The 17,345-nt window shown below is 37.2% G+C and overlaps 1 protein-coding gene across 1 annotated transcript in view; it reads right to left on the bottom strand.

Annotated features, from left to right (window-relative positions):
* Nucleotides 1-16,984, bottom strand: part of LRP6 (LDL receptor related protein 6) — a 134,678-nt gene extending 117,694 nt beyond the window's left edge. Inside the window, exon 1 of the mRNA XM_015561665.1 lies at nucleotides 16,810-16,984. Coding sequence (XP_015417151.1) covers nucleotides 16,810-16,969 — 160 coding nt within the window. The 5' untranslated portion in view covers nucleotides 16,970-16,984. The remainder of the gene's footprint in view (nucleotides 1-16,809) is intronic.
* Nucleotides 16,985-17,345: the final 361 nt, after the last annotated feature.

The raw sequence follows: 17,345 nt of genomic DNA, 5'->3' as shown, positions 1-17,345 counted from the left end.
CCAAAGTTAGTCAGGCTTCTCTCTTCCTCGCAGATCCCTAAATTTTATCTAGTTCTAAACAAGCCAATAAAGAGCTCTTTAATACTTAGAAAGTAATTAATGTTTTTATTGATTTTAGAGATCAGCTGCCTCCCACATGCACCACAACCAGAGATCGAACGCGCAACCTGGTACGTGCCCAGATTGGGAATCAACCGGCCACCTTTCAGTGCATGGGACAACGCTCAACCAATGAACTCTTAGTCCTCTTTTAAGGATTCATTCTGAGTATCAACTGACCACAGAAAAAGATATATCTCCTGTTAAACTGCCCCTGTCAGGCCATCTGCTAACCCTCACTTGCTTATCCCACTCTTCCACCAAGATCCTGCTGGCACTATTCACTTCTATAAGAGAAAAAAGCCTTTTTGTGTTTGATTTCAAAATACCTGCATATCTCATGGTCAGAGCATTCTTCCTATTGAAATAGTATTTTAAAATAAAGTCTCTCCCTAAATAAGGATTTTTTTTAATTGATATCTGTATGGTGATGTGACTTGGATGAGGATTGGACGTCACCTATGAACCCTTGCCATCCTCATCTCAGTACTGTCACTTTGTGAGTCATTTAAACTCCTCTCCTGTTCAGAGGAGGGATCTTTCTCTGAGTTCAACTCTGAAAAACAGTGCTCCATCTTGTCTATAGCAACATAGTAAAGAATTTAATATTTTCAAGTAAAAAAATTTTTCTTTGGCTCTTTTGTGTAGAGAATCACACCCTGACTCAAGTCAGAATATTCCCAGCTCTTCTACGAGGCCTCTTCTATTTTCCCTGGAGTCCTCACAGGAGAATATTCTTTCCAAGTCTCTTTACTAGGTGTAGCGGTTAATAAGGCGATTTTTTCAACAGATGGAGTTACACATATGTTGATATATATGCAATTTGATATGTATGCTATTTTGTTGTATTGACAACAAGCTTCAAAACTTTGTATGTCAAATTTGCTGAAGGTGTTAACATCATAGATATTTTTACGCTTAAAAATGTCAAAGTTCGTGCCAAAAAAAGAGCATTTGCGGGAAGTTTTAATTCATTATTTTATTCTGAAGAAAAGTGCTGCTGAATACTTCGGAAAATTTATGGTGAACATGCTCCATCTCAAGATACTTGTGAACACTGTTTTAAATGCTTTAAAAGTGACGATTTTGATGTGAAAGATAAAGAACGTCGAGGTCAACTGAAAAAGTTTGAAGACCAACAATTACAAGCATTATTGGATGAAGATGCGTGTCAAATTCCAAAACAACTTGCAGAAAGATTAAACATTGTTCAGCAAACAATTTCCAATCATTTACAATAGGAAAGATGTTAAAGGAAGGAAAATGGGTGCCACATCAACTGAACGAAAGACAAATGGAAAACCTAAAAGTCATTAGTAAAATGTTGCTTCAATGGCACGAAAGTCTTTTTTTGCATTGAACTGTGTGACTTGCAATGAAAAGTGGATTTATTTTGAGAATCCCAAATGTACAATATCATGGGTTGATCCAGGTCAACCATCAACATCGACTGCAAGGCAAAATCGCGTTTGGTGGGATCAGGAAGGTGTGGTGTATTATGAGCTTATAAAACCAGGCGAAACCATTAATACTGATTGCTACTGACAACAAATAATCAATTTGAACCACGCTTTGATCGTGAAACGACCAGAATGTTTTAGAAGACACAGAAAAGTAATTTTGTTTCATGATGACGCACCATCACATACTTCAAAACCAGTTGAAGACACATTAGAAGATCTTGCCTGGGAAGTATTAACCTACCCACCATATTCACCAGCCTTGCTCCTTCAGATTACCACTTGTTCTGATCAATGGCACACGCACTTTCTGAGCAGCCCTTCAAAATGTACGAAGTGGAAAATTGGGTCTCTGAATGGTTTGCCTCAAAACAAGAAAAGTTCTATTGGGATGATATCCACAAAGTACCTGAAAGATGGGGAAATGTGTAGCTAGCGATGGGCATTACTTTGAATAAAGCCCTTTTGATGTTTCTCTTGAAATTATCGTGTTTTCTTGAATTACAAAATCCGCATTATTAACCAGTACACCTAGTAAATCCCTATGTCTGATTTAAATTTCTAATCCCATAGGTAATTCTCATTCTATTGGGATCTATAGCAGGGTCTCTCTTTTCCGCATCCAGCACGGAAAGAGAATGATCTGGTTCTTTGAGTAGGGGGGCTGGGGGTTGAGAAATGAAATAAAGAGACAAGACACAAAGATGGAAGGAAAAGGCTGGGACCAGGTGGGACCCGCCATCCTCTTCTGAGGGAGAGACAGGGACCCAGCACCGAAGCAGCGTGTTTATTTTATACCCCAAATACCAGGAGGTTTCACCAAAACTCAAGATAAAGGAGCTTGGGTGGGCATGAGTCCTATTCATTCCTGGTGCTAGACTGGATTTACGTATCAAAACCCACTCCTGGACACCTGGGCAAAGATGAAAGTCAATGCTGAGAACACTTCTGCCTTTTTGGTAAGATGTGTATCCAAGACGGGGCTCTGCCTGTCGCCTTGGGTTCAGCTGACAATTACTAAGGAAAAATGCCCATGTGCCTTTCCAGGGGGCCCTCTACAGGAAACCTTCCCTCTTCTTCCACTGACTGCACACTTCACCATACAAAACTACTTCAAGTTCAAAAACTTCAAAAATATCAACATTTTCCTAAAGATAATTTAGAACATCAATATCCTCCTTGGGGAAATTTTAGGAGCTCCCTGAACTGGCTCACCTAAAATCTCTCCTTTCCCATCACCCTCTGCTCTTCTTTCCTCCTTTTTACCACCCTCTGCCTTGCCTTTAGCTCTCTTAATCCATCCTCCTTTAATACTCCAGTCTCCACCATCCTTTTATCCACCCCTGTCAGACCATCCTCTTCCCATTCCAACCCCTTATCTCCTTGTAGTCATTCGAGCTTTAAGGTTCCTTTTTCCCCACTAGGGACTCATGAGGGGATCAAGGACCTGAAGTTAAAAAACCTAATTGGAAACAGGCTGAATCTGTTAACCATTCAGATGAGCTTTAGAAACACCCAGACAGCCCTTGGTCTCTCTCCGTTCCCTCATCCAACATTTAGTCCACAACCTTCATAAGACTACACATCAGAGCAAAAAAAATCTTAAAGGTCTCCTCCACAAATATTGTTGAGGACACTTCAGCCCTCATATTGACTTAGCAGGAAACACAATTATGCTTTTAAAAAATGTAAAGGTAAAGAAAGGACAAGAACTAGCTCTTTTATATCACCAGTGAGTTGCAAATTTCAAACTGAAGTTAAGCTCTCTACCTGTGTCTATATGTCTTCATGTTATGTGTACATATGTTATGTATATAAAATATTTCCCTACCTCCAGACAGTATTACCAATTATAATTTTAGATTACAAAGTCCCTTAAATGAGTCCTATTCTGATATACTTGAAGATAAATGGGACCTCATATAAATTAAATATTCCTAGGATTTTCGGAAATTAAACTTCTTATACTTTCAAAGGTATTTTTACAGAAACTAACCCAAATGTTTTAAGAATCTGTTAACATTTAAACAAATCTCTGGCAATAAGACTAGTTAAATATTGCTGGTTTAATAAAAAACAGCTGTCTTTTGAGTTATCAGCATTAAGTACAACACAGCATATATTTTTATTCTACTTGAATATGTTCTTCCTAAACTTTTACAAATTTTTGACAGAGTAAACTAGCATTTCATCTACATTTGTAGCTAGCCAAGTTAATTATTATTCTGACAAACTTTATTTCAGCAGTTATTATGTTTTATAATAAGCAAATTTGAAGATAGTGTCCAAAACCTTTTAATAACTTAAAACTTTACACTTATGCTAAGGTGATTCATGGATATTCATTAAATACCTATGTAACTTCAAAGTAAGAGAGAACAGTGAAATATAGAAGCATTCCTATTTTATACAGTTGGTTGTGTGGGGTTTTTTTGCCTCTTATTTTTATGGTACCAAAAGCTTTATATATCTGAGTCTATTTCATGAACATACTCATTTTTGCTACATTAAGAAGTTGTACTATCACAAAGTATATAGCTATAAAAAGTTGTAAGATGTATATTCATAAGCTCTGCCGGTCTACTTTAGTCATATCACAGACAGTTCACAATTATTCACCTCATACTTTTCTCTGAAAATAGTAGATACTATAATTTTAAATTACAATTTTATGCTAATGAGACTACTAAGAGAAATAGTGACAGAAAAGAACACTGTATGCAAAGTATGTAGGATGTGTTTTTAGTAAGGAAAAAGAGTCCGTCCGGTGTTGCTCAGTGGTTTAGTGTCATGATTCCATTCCGGTCAGGGCACATGCCTGGGTTGTGGGCTCAATCCCCAGTAGGGGGCATGCAAGAGGCAGCTGATCAATGATTCTCTCTCATCATTGATGTTTCTCTCTCTCCCTCCCTCTCCCTTCCCCTCTCTGAAATCAATAAAAAAAATTTTTTAAATTTTAAAATAAAAGAAATAAGGAAGAAGAAAACAGCCCTAAAGTAAAAATGACTAATTCCTTCAGAATGAGAAAGAGAAAAATGTAGAACAAAACCTGAATGGATATAGAAACTTATAAAGAGTTCATGAAAAAGGAATTTTGTTTGTTGTGGTAACAGCCAGCTAAGATTTCATGAGCTTATTTGTAAGGTTTTCAAAAAGCACTTGAGTATCAAATATTAAACTGATGCAAAGCTAAAATTTGGTTTTCTATTAAAATGGCAAAATTTTCTTGGATTATTGGTCTGCTCTTAATAAAGTTTATAAAAGGTTTTCTAAGTAATCTCCCCAGAAGGCGAAGATTCTTTGTGTTATCAGAATTTCCTGTGCTTAATGTTGACTTTGTCATGTCTGATTACAGTAATGCACAGCATAACAAAGTTTTGGTCAACAACACACTGTCTATGACAGTGGTCCCATCCTATATAATAAAAGCCTAATATGCAAATCGACCAAATGGCGGAACGACTGGTGGAACGACTGGTCGCTATGACACGCACTGACCACCGGGGAGCAGATGCTCAACGCAGGAGCTGCCCCCAGCCCACAGGCCCCAGGCCAGCCAAGGCAGGTGCCAGCAGGGGCCCCCCTGATCGCCCCACCAGTCACCCACAGAGGGAGGCAACCAGCAGCAGTGGCGGGACACTCAGGGGGCAGGACCGGCCGGCAAGTGGGCAGCGCCAGGCCAGCCAAGGCAGGTGCCAGCGGGGGCCCTCCAATCGCCCCGCCGGTCACCCTACAGATCAACCCTGATCGATGGCCAGGCCTAGGGACCCTCCTCATGCACCAGGCCTCTAGCATGATTATAATGGAGCTGAAAAACTATCACCTAGTGACATCATAGCTGTCATAGCATTATGGTACAATGCATTACTTACATGTTTGTGGTAATGCTGGTATAAACAAATCTACTGCACTGCTAGTCATATAAAAGCATAGCACATAAAATTATGTATAACACATAACACTAAATAATAATAATAATAATAATAATAATAAATGGCTGGTGAATTTACCATACTATACTTACCTTTTTTGTGTATGTACTAAAACCTGGGACTGGACCACTTTTTATCATTATTTTAGACTGTACTCCATCTACTTACTAAAAAATCTGCTACAAAACAGTATGCTGTTACACCAGCAGCAGCCTCATACATATTTATCACGTCTTGATTGCATCATTTCCTCTTGTACTTGATTTAATCTCATGTTGTTTTATACAGAAACTTGCTGTATAGATAGGCTTATAGGCTAGGAGCAAAAGACTCTATCAGTGACATTCAACCTTTTTCATCTCATGGCACACATAAACTCATTACTAAAATTCTGCAGCACATCAAAAGTGTATTTTTTGCCAATCTGATTTTAAAAGGGTATAATTTTGATTCATTCATACTGGACGGCTATTGTTGTATTGGCTGTTGTCATTTTTTTATTTGACAATCTAAGAGAAAAGAGGTCAGTGCCTCTGAATAAAATAGTCAAGTATTGAATGTTTTAAAAATTCTTCCAGGCCCTGGCCATTGTGGCGCAGTTGACTGCGTGTTGTCCCATGAACCCCAAGGTCACGGGTTCAATTTCCTGTCAGGGCACATACCCAGATTTCCAGCTCGATCCCAGAAAGTCGGGGTACATACAGAAGGCAGCCAATTGATGTTTCTTTCTCTCTCTCTCTCTACCCCCCACCCCTTCCTCTCTCTCTCTAAAAAATTCAATCAAAACATTTTTTAAAAATTCTTACAGCACACCACTTGAAAATTGCTGGGGTCTGTATCCCATTTAGCCTAGGTGTGTAGTAGGCTATCCTATCTAGGTTTATGTAAGTATACTCTATGACATTTGCACAATGATATAAGCACCTAATGATGCATTTCGCAGAACATATCCCCACAAAATTGTAATATAATATTAATCATTACATTAAGCAGAGCATGACTGTACTTATATAAACAAAGTCTTCTCAATTTTCAAAGAGCTAAGGTTCTTTACCATCATGTTCCCCCCTATGTAAACTTTTTAAAAAGATTTTTGGCACTTTGGTTAAATAGGTAGTCATGTATTTTTTCTCATGACCTATTTAATAAATTTTCAAACCTCTTGATTTTTTACATTCTGTCTTTTCAAAATCAAATGGTCCCTTGAGGTTCACAAGAATTTATTCTTTCACCTGGTAAAAGAGAGGTGTTAAAAATAATTAGGTTTATTTGATGAATGTCATGATTTGCATGCAAAGTATTGTCAAGTCAAAAGAGATTACCCTCCCCAAGGTTAAATCTGTATGGGTAAAATGTTAATATGATTAGTTCAGAAATTGTATATTGTTCCCAGAAATTAATTAGTACTCTCACTGTCCATGATGTTTCTATTGATTAAGAGTCCCAGGGCTGCTTTGCCTAATATTAGACAACAGTATAGTATCACAAGTCATAATTTCAGTTATACTTTTTATATTTTATATTAATAACATATTTATGTCAAGTTGGTCACAATCGCACTTCTTAATTTGAATACAGCATACTCTAGATAGCTAACTGGGGATTCACATCACTTACTTTATGGACTTTTATTACACAAATGTTTAGGACACAAACTTACTCTTCTTTAAAAGAATGTTAATAGCCCTGACTGGTTTGGCTCAGTGGATAGAGCGTCGGCCTAGGGACTGAAGGGTCTCGGGTTCGATTCCAGTCAGGGGCATGTGCCTTGGTTGCTGGCACATCCCCAATGGGGGGTGTGTAGGAGGCAGCTGATCAATGTTTCTCTCTCATCGATGTTAAAAAATAAAAGAATGTTAATAATTATATTTTGTCTAAAACTGCTTTGGCCCTGGCTGGTTTGGCTCAGTAGATAAAGCCTGCGGACTGAAGGGTCCCAGGTTCGAGTCCAGTCAAGGGCCCGTGCCCAGGTTTCGGGCTCAATCCCCAGTGGGGAGTGTGCAGGAGGCAGCCGATCGATAATTCTCTCTCATCATTGATGTTTCTGTCTCTCTCTCCCTCTCCTCTCTAAAATCAATAAAAATATATTTTAAAAAATAATTTAATGCTTTCAACCTCTAATGAGAGACATGTATTGTAATATATAAAAAATATAAAAATAAAAAACTGCTTTGGATTGACTTGATTTTGGTTTGTATGTTACAAAAACAAACTTCATTGTCAACTGCATTTTTTTTTTCAGAGAGGAAGGGAGAGACAGAAACATCACTGATGAGAGAGCATCAATGATCTGCTGCCTCCTGTACAAGCCCACAACCTGGGTATGTGCCCTTACCGGGAATTGAACTGTGACCTCCTGGTTCATAGGTCAACACTCAACCACTGAGCCATGCTGGCCGGGCAATTGCATTATCTTTTTTATTAAAAATTCTCATCAGATCTTTCACTTTTAAAAGTATCAGTAATAAGTTAATCACCATCATTTTTTAAGTCCTTTGTAATCTGCAGATAGTTTTTTGGTTTATTCCAATGATTCCCTGAAAGTGCTTACACATGAGCTATAGGCCAGAGTGTTTGTCTTCAACTATTAAAAAAAAAAAAAAAAAAGGACTGTTGAAAAATGACTATACCAGGTGCTCTTGGGCACAAGCCTCTGATGGCATCACTTAAATAACTTTGAGACTCTATCAGTGGACTGAGTCAGGATTTCCCAAAAGCTAGTGGATAAACAGATGGATTCAGGAAACTGCTAACCCAAGATCTAGCAGAAAAAGAATTAATTACATAGGACTGAATAAACTGATGAAGGATTATTATGGGCTTTGTTAAAATATTGCTGATGCTTTAATGTCCTGTTTTTTGGATATAAGGAATTCCTGTCTCTTTAAGCTACCTATAACTTATTAAAAATTTAAGCAAACTATCCCTTTGTAAACCAAAATGAAACATTTACCTTTTTCTCCCTCCCTGACACCTCCATAATTCAAAGATTCTTATTGAGTATTCATATTTTCAGGCCAATATAATTAGCATAGGATCAGGAAGAGTCTGTCCTCCTCGTTGGAAACACTGGTTATACATCCAAGGCTTTGGCTGGAATGCCATATTTGAAAGTGGTGCTCCTTTAATCAAATATGATCAGACACTTTTAGGGCGCTATGGTTGACTTTACCAAGTCAGTGCTTACTTGCAGTCCTCATAGGAAAACTGGACTGAAACTGCTTACAGAGTTTCCAGCCTTACAGGTGAAGTAAGCAAGGTCACTTCTAGGCAGGCTCAGGAATCCTAACATACTAAGATACTTTGAGAACTTAAGAAATTCACCCAAATCTATAGATACTGCAAATGAAACATGATGGTGATTTTTTAGCTTGGCTTCCCAGACTCAATAGGCTTTTATGAAAGTCCAATCCAAGATTCCTTATAAAAACTTCCAGCAAAGCAAATGTAAAAGGCCTAACCTACATAAATAACCAGGCCAAATCTAATGAGACCAACTTCACAATGACTCTTATTTTATCCCATTGTGGACTAAATATTTGTGGCCCCTACCTCCAATATATATGTTGAAATCCTACATCCTCTCGTGTGATAGGATCAGGAGGTGGGAGCTTCAGGAGGCAATTAGGATTAGATCAAGTCATGAGGGTGGAGTCTCGTGAATGGAATTTGTATAAGATTCAAGAAAGAGCTGACTTCCTCTCTCTACTCTCCACCTTGTGAGAACATAGAGAGGTCAGCAGTCTGCAACAAAGAAGTAGATCCACACCAGAACGTGACTATTCTGGCACCCTGACCTTGGACTTCCTGCCTCCACACATAAAAAATAAGTTTCTGTTCTTTGTAAGCCATCAGGTCTATACTATTTTTGTTTATAGCAGCTTGAACTAACTAAAACATATCCCTAATAATGACAAATTTTGTTTTAAACAACAGGAAGCCTGACCAAGTGCTCACAACTGCCCATTACTTATCCACTGACTTGGCTTGACCAAACTTTAGTCAAGCTTTTCTCCTTTCACACAATCCCCTAAACTTTGGCTTGCTCTAAATTTAAGCTAGTACACATAGAACTTTTTCCCTTAACAGTTCATTCCAAGCATCAGCTGACTGCAGGAAATAAAAAATTCCATTTATCATGCAATCTGCTCACCCCCACCCACTTGGCCCACATGCCTACAAAATTCCTTCTAGCCATTCTCTATAAAAGAAGTCTTTCTGTGTTTCATTTTGAGATCCCTGCAAATCTGGCTATTAGAAATTTTCCCTATTGTAATAATAATTTTCCCTATTGAATAAAAGTCTCTCTTTACCTAAATCCAGAATTGTTTTTATTTAACCATAATGACAAACCACCCATTTGCAAACTACAAAATTACGCTAACAATTATTTTCCTCTTTCAAAGGTGATTGGTATCATTTTCAAAACCATAAGGCCCAGATAAAATTAGATACATACAAAAAGCACTGCAATATAAAATTACTGTCCAAACCAGCAATCTGGCCTTAGTCATTCATCTTTCTAATTTATAAAATGAAGAGGTTGGGCCAGGTAATTTCTAATGTCCCTTCTGTCCTAGATATGAATTTGGTAAAAAGGTTTAACTGGGACAAGGCTATTCATAAGTCAATACACAGAAATAATATGCTGGTGACCTACTCAGTGTTTCTCCAGAAAAAAAAAAAAAATAGGAACATAGATTTTTTTTAAGACTATTTCTTTAACTTCAAAAACAGATTTCAGAAATAATTTCTCAAGGTAAAAATTCCAATGATCAAACCCACACTCATTCAAAAGTACTCCATATGTCCATACAATGGAATATTATTCAGCCATAAAAGTGAATTTTCGAAATATTAAATTTTATATTTAAAACAATATAAAAAGATGTGATTTTTCATGTTTATACAGTTATATTTGGAGTTTCATTTTGTGTTTTATTAGACATGGTTAAATTATAAATTTGTAATTACTATAAAGTTTTTTTTTAGCATAAATTAGGAAAAACTAATCATAATAGACATAAGTCATATTTATAACTGAGGTTGAACTTGAAATGTGGGCTATGTAACATTTTCTGGTTTTAGGATTTAACTATTACATCGATAGTATAATTAATGTGCTCAAGTACTTTTTTAACCCACTATTTTAAAAAAGATTTCTTTTAATTACATTTCTTATAATTCATATACCATAGTTCATTTTAAAAGTATCCAGTTCAGTGGTTTTTAGTATATTTACAAGGTTGTATAACCATCACTACTGTCTAATTCTAGAACATTTTCATCACCTCAAGAAGAAACCCCATGCCCCTTAGCATAATAATGCTACCACATGGATGAACCTCGAAAACATTATGCAAGAGAAAGAAGCCAGATACAAAAGGCCACATATGGTATGATCCCATTCATATGAAATGTTCAGAATAGGCAAATCCATAGAGATAGAAAATAGATTAGTGGTTTCCAGAGACTGGGGGGAGGGGGAATGGGAAATGACTGCTAAGGGGCATGGGGTTTCTTCTTGAGGTGATGAAAATGTTCTAGAATTAGACAGTAGTGATGGTTGTACAACCTTGTAAATATACTAAAAACCACTGAACTGGATACTTTTAAAATGAACTTTATGGTATATGAATTATAAGAAATATAATTAAAAGAAATATCTTTTTCTAAATAGTGGGTAAAAAAAGTACTTGAGCACATTAATTATACTATCGATGTAATAGTTAAATCCTAAAACCAGAAAATGTTACATAGCCCACATTTCAAGTTCAACCTCAGTTATAAATATGACTTATGTCTATTATGATTAGTTTTTCCTAATTTGTGCTAAAAAAAAACTTTATAGTAATTACAAATTTATAATTTAACCATGTCTAATAAAACACAAAATGAAACTCCAAATATAACTGTATAAACATGAAAAATCACATCTTTTTATATTGTTTTAAATATAAAATTTAGAATACCTAATATGTGCAAAGCTCTGGTACATTGTGGTATATGAAAGAAAAAACTCTACTCTTGAAACACCTATTATCTCACAAAGGGGTGTTGTCCTCACTGGCATAAATCAAGAAACTGTTACAAATAAATACCATATATTGTGTAGATAAGAGTTCATGCTAATGAAGGTCAGCTGTTAGCTTTCCCAAACTTGCAAAATATGCTGTCTTTAAATTGATAGATGGACATAGGCAAATTACACCCCCCATAAAGCTGGTCAAAAATGAGAAAGACTTCTATCCCTAAATCCTTTACTTGATGTGGCTTTGGTCCAGGAGTGATCAAGTGATGACTAACTAAGGCCATTAGAGAAAATACCTTCCTGGTCAAACATACATTATTTGATAAACGTACAGTTTTCCAGTATCTGAGTCACTATTTTCTTGAAAAATATTTCCATTGCTGACCACATTCACCTCTGCATTTTTATTTTTACCAAGAATCTAATCAATAATTTTAGGCCTAGTATCAACTAATAACTTAAAAATGCACTTAATTTTTTATTTTCGCCTGAAAATGTGGTTGAACTTCTCATCCACGATTTCCTATCCCTTGCAAGCAAGGTATCACAGAAACAAAAATTAGCAACTCATCTTACAGCTAACAGAATCACAGCATTGAAGTATCAGTAATTTTCATCAAATTGAACCCAGGCACATTTCAATATTTTCCAGTCCCACATCTGAGTTTCTTGAACCTTTTACGAGGATAACACAAGCTTGAGAAACAAACGCATATCCTAATAGTATCAAGTAACACTGTTTTATTGTATTTATGATGAACTATATTTAAAATGAGTAATTTCAAGGACAAATACCCTATTCTTAGATTGCCCAGTCCATGTAGTTGATTAAGTTTCAAAGTTATTCACATGGAGCAGTGTTCTGTTCATTATGTTGGGCTCATTTTACAGAAGATACTAGGAATGGTGAAACGTGCAATGCAGGTAAACGCAGTGTAGCATTTACTGATCCTACAGGGAAAAGTACCATCAACTGAACAATTTTAATCATTGTAGATAAAAAATACAGTAAAATTTCTCAATTAGAAAATGTCTTGATAAAATTATTTTGCCCATAGTTAACTCAAATAAGTAAATAAGTATCTCAATCAAATGAACTATTTCTCCTCTAGCATTTTTATAATAATCACCTAAAACAGTGTTAAAGTTGCAATCCTTTAGAAGGTAAAATAAATCTAGTAGATAGTGGCCATCTTATTTATATAAAACAAAATAGAAAATATCAGAAGAGTCAAAAAGGTTAAAAACCACTGATCGAAAACTATTGAGTACCTAAAATAGTGTCTGGCACTTAAATGTTTTCCTGAGCATTAATATTTCTTTTAATTTAGCCATGTTAATAATAGTGACCAATTATTCAAAGTTTACTATGGACTGTGCACTGTACTACCCATTTATAAACATTATCTCATCAGTTCCCAGTCACCTCGTAAGGTATTCCCAACTAACAGAAGAAACGAAAGCTAAATAGCTTGCCCAAGGATACATAAAGTGGTAGAAGATTTGAACTTGGTTAGTCAACAAAACCCATACCTTTCTATTATAGTGCTTTTCTTTATAATCTTCTCCAAATATAAATTTGCAATAAAATTTCCATGATGGAAATAAATTTTCTCATTAGTTGCCTATGGCCTAAACAGAACCATAATCTGTGTTGTTTATCCAATATGTTCAAATTTTAAGTTCACATAAAATATTTTCCATTTATATACTACTTCACAGAATCTTTTTATATTCAAAAAAGGAGTCATTTCTGATAGCCAAAGCATGTGCAACTATATGAAAACAGTATTTCAGTTCAACAAATAGAAAAACCTCCAATTAAAGCAAAAAAAGAAAGAAAGAAAAATTGAACCATGCGAAATCATTTTTAGGCTGGTTATAACACTGAGCTGAAACCTTAAATTTCAAAACCAAATTATTCCTTAGCCAGATGAGCAAACCTTAAAGTAAGTAGTGATGAAAATATCAGATACAACTTCTGTATATGGAACTGTCATCAAATATCAATTCACATGAATCACCCAATGCTTAAAGGTTCCCTTCAAGTGAGTTGCTTGGAACAAAGGTTCAGTAGAATGTTAAAAAGATTCATGTTAAAATGTATTGTCGCCGAAACCGGTTTGGCTCAGTGGATAGAGCGTCGGCCTGCGGACTGAAAGGTCCCAGGTTCGATTCCGGTCAAGGGCATGTACCTGGGTTGCGGGCACATCCCCCACTGGGGATGTGCAGGAGGCGGCTGATCGATGTTTCTCTCTCATCGATGTTTCTGACTCTCTATCTCTCTCCCGTCCTCTCTGTAAAAAATCAATAAAATATATTTAAAAAAATAAATAAATAAAATGTATTGTCAAGTTTGAAAATAGTGGGTTAAACAAAGTTAGAACTGGTCTTTCTACCTGGGGATGCCTGAGCCCTTAATATGTACATATGAATAATGAATCTCCAAAAGAAGGATTCATTATCCTAATGAAGATAAGGTGTACAGAGATTAAGTGACTTATCCAAGGTCACACGACTAGCTAATGGCAAATTTAGAACCTAATTCTCCGGATTCCCACTCCAAAATTCATTCTACCTCCGCAAGACTTCATCATACCTAATATTTAAAAAACCTTTCCAAAGGTCACTTTAAAAAAAACACACAGTTTTTATTGATTTTTAGAGAGAGAGAAGGAAAGGTAGAAACACTGATGAGAGAGAAACATCATCGAATGGCTGCCTCCTGCACGCCCCCCACTTTGGGGATCGAGCCCCCAACCCTGACCAGGAATTGAACTGGTGACCTCTTGGTTCATGAGTCAATGCTCAACCACTGAGCCACACCAGCAGGGCCCAAGGATCACTTTTATAAAAATGTAAGATAACAAACAATAGTGGCTTATCCTGAAAGTATTTACCACAACCCCACCAAAACAAGTAACCAAAAAACAAAGGTAAGTAGCAAAGAATTTTTATAAAACAAAAGCTTCTCCTCCTCAAAGTAAACTGGGACATGGTATTTACAGATTATACACACTAGTGGTATCCAAAACATATATTCTTATAAAAATATTTCCTCTAGAAAATAAGAGATATAATATTTTCTAATCAGTACCTAGATGGAACTATGAGAATGGCAAAAATGACAACCTAGATTGTGAGGTACATCAGAGCAGCAACCATGTTTATTTTGCTCACCAATATACCAGAGCTGGATATATAGTAGGTACTCTATACATACATATTTGCTGAAAGAATGAACAATAAATCCCTGCTCTACCATTAATTAGCTGTAGGATCAAGGTATAATCTCTTTGCAAGTTTTCCCACTTGCAAATAAAGCTGTTAGACCAAAATGATCAATATCTCTTCTATCTTTAAGAATTCATGAATCTTAAACAAATAGAATCTCAAATCCCCAGCATTTGAAGATATGTCCACAATCAAAAATTTTAACAAAAATTAACATTTGCAGGTCACTTCACATTCATTACTTCATTCATTACACCCAATAAACCTGCAAATTAGCGCAATATTACTATCTATATTTTACAGGTAAAGAAACTGAGGGCCAGAAAAACTGACTGACTAGAGCAGAAATAGAAAGTGAAATATGGAGTTTAAACCCAGGATTTTAGGATTGAAACCTCCAATTATTTCCATTACATCTCTAGTGATAGGGGCAGAAACGCAGCCTAGATGACAACTGCATTATTTCCTGACTTTCAGCTACTAATATAACAGGGTTACAGGACAAAAGGTCTCCCAAATCTCTCATCATCCCATCTTCCCAATGTTAAAGCTTCAATTCTTCTGTGAAGAAAAATGACTTTAAATGCAACAAATTAACCACATTTTTCTCCTTGGAGCCTAAATTAACTAATATCACTATTATAACAGAGAATGACATTATTAAATAATGAAAAGAATCTAAATTATGAATCAAAATCGTTCACATCAAAAGATAGTTTTAGCTCAAATAATATGTATTTACAGTCAAGTACTGTTAAATTCAAAGACCACCTTATACCATTATTATGCTACATTTAAAATGAGAACTCCACTTCTGGAAACTTTGTTTGCTAGTGGAAATGAGGCTATTTAAACCACTAATTCTTAGGTCTTGTTACAATACTACCAATACTTCAAAATAATACTTCAAGTGCAACATCTCTTAATTCCAATAATGATAGGCTCAAACTTGGTGTTAAAATAAACAAATGGCATTAACATCATACCCTTCCCCTCCAAAAAATACAATTGGACAACCAGAAGCATGTTGGCTTATGGATTTAAATGTCCCCTTTAACTTATCAGCAGACTCCCATACTTGTTAACATTATTAACTTTCTGTCTTAAAATATAGACATATGCGATGACTAATATAATTGTTTCTCACAGCTATGGCAAAACCCCCTTTCAACAGAGAATATACTATACTAAAATAAACACATTTATTAAAACAAAACCCCCTTTCAACAGGGAGTATACTATACTAAAATAAGCACATTTATTAAACCTCTCTGGTACCTACCACCACATTAAATCCACTGCCAAGAAAATTAAATGAGCGTTATCTTTCTGGGGCTTGCATGTGGAAACAGTTTGGAATAGCTTAGTGGGTCCTAATTATTAAATATAAGTCGCTATAAGTATAAGTAAATATAAATAAATACAATAATCCTGCAGAAGAGTAAAGAAAAGAATTTTCTCCAAAAAAAAAAAAAAAGGAAAGGAAAAAAAGGTCACTCATGCTCACGCAGAGAGGGCACACCTGGCTCATTTATATCACAAGACCGTTTAGTTACTATATCGTGTTCTCTAAACTTCAGTCTGTTTTGGAGGTTTAACAGAAGTTTAGGATTTTTTTTTAATTAAAGCTAAAAATCTCCACTGACTCAAGAGGTCTCATGCCTGAAAAGAAATGACCATGAACACGAGTGAGAATTTTGACAAAACCCAAAGCTACTACGAGCCCCTCGCATCAAGGAGGACTTCGGTTCCTCTGCTGGTAAATGCTCAGGAGCATCAGACGCATCACCACCCTCCACACTGCTAAGTTCGACAGGAGCCGTGGAAATCTTCCCGGCCAGTCTAACCTCGTGAACTGTCACAAAATAAAAGTCACGGCATATGTGACAGAGCCACCGAATGCACACGATTCTCAGAGCCAAGGATCCAGGCTCGGCTCGGCTGGTCACCCAACTGCCCTGCCGTCCCCTGGGGAGCTCACGCAGCAAGGGATACTGAGGTCCCGGACCCAGCTCCTTCCCGCACCAGGAGGACTTTCCCGGTCCGTGCCCACTGCACACTTGCAAGCTCCGAAAACAGCGGCCGGTCGCGAACACCGGGGAGTGCAGCGTTCCCGGTTCACTGTGGGCTGAAGCCCAGGGGACTCCCGGGGCCGAACCGCTCGCCCTATAACCTCGGAGCCCCTTTCCAACTGCGCTCTCACCCGGGATCATCCTATACCCAACGGAAGCCACGGATGAGCTGCAACAAGGCCTGGAGAAATAGTCAGAGGGGCCCTAAAAGTTCATAGAAAAGTGGGGGCTCCGCGGGAGGAGACCCACCTTAAAGCATCTTGGGCTCCAATACTCCCAAAGCCAAAATACATGCACAGACCTTTCTCCCTCCCTGAGGACTCCAGGCAGAAGGAGACGGACGCACCGACCCTCAGCCACGCCGACAGCGCGGGGCTGCAGGGGTTCCCTCCGCCCAGCAGCCCGGCCGGGGCTCCGCGGTGCCCAGAGGAGGTCCGGCAGCCCAGGCGGGGGCTGCAGCGTGGCCGGGCGGACTCCGCACAGCCCCCGCTCCCGGCCCCTCTCCCTCCTTCCCCAC

The sequence above is a fragment of the Myotis davidii genome, unplaced genomic scaffold (genome assembly GCF_000327345.1).
Source record: "Myotis davidii unplaced genomic scaffold, ASM32734v1 scaffold1017, whole genome shotgun sequence".
Classification (NCBI taxonomy): Eukaryota; Metazoa; Chordata; class Mammalia; order Chiroptera; family Vespertilionidae; genus Myotis; species Myotis davidii.
Note: the sequence above shows the minus strand (reverse complement) of the source record. Positions and strands in the feature narration are given on the sequence as shown.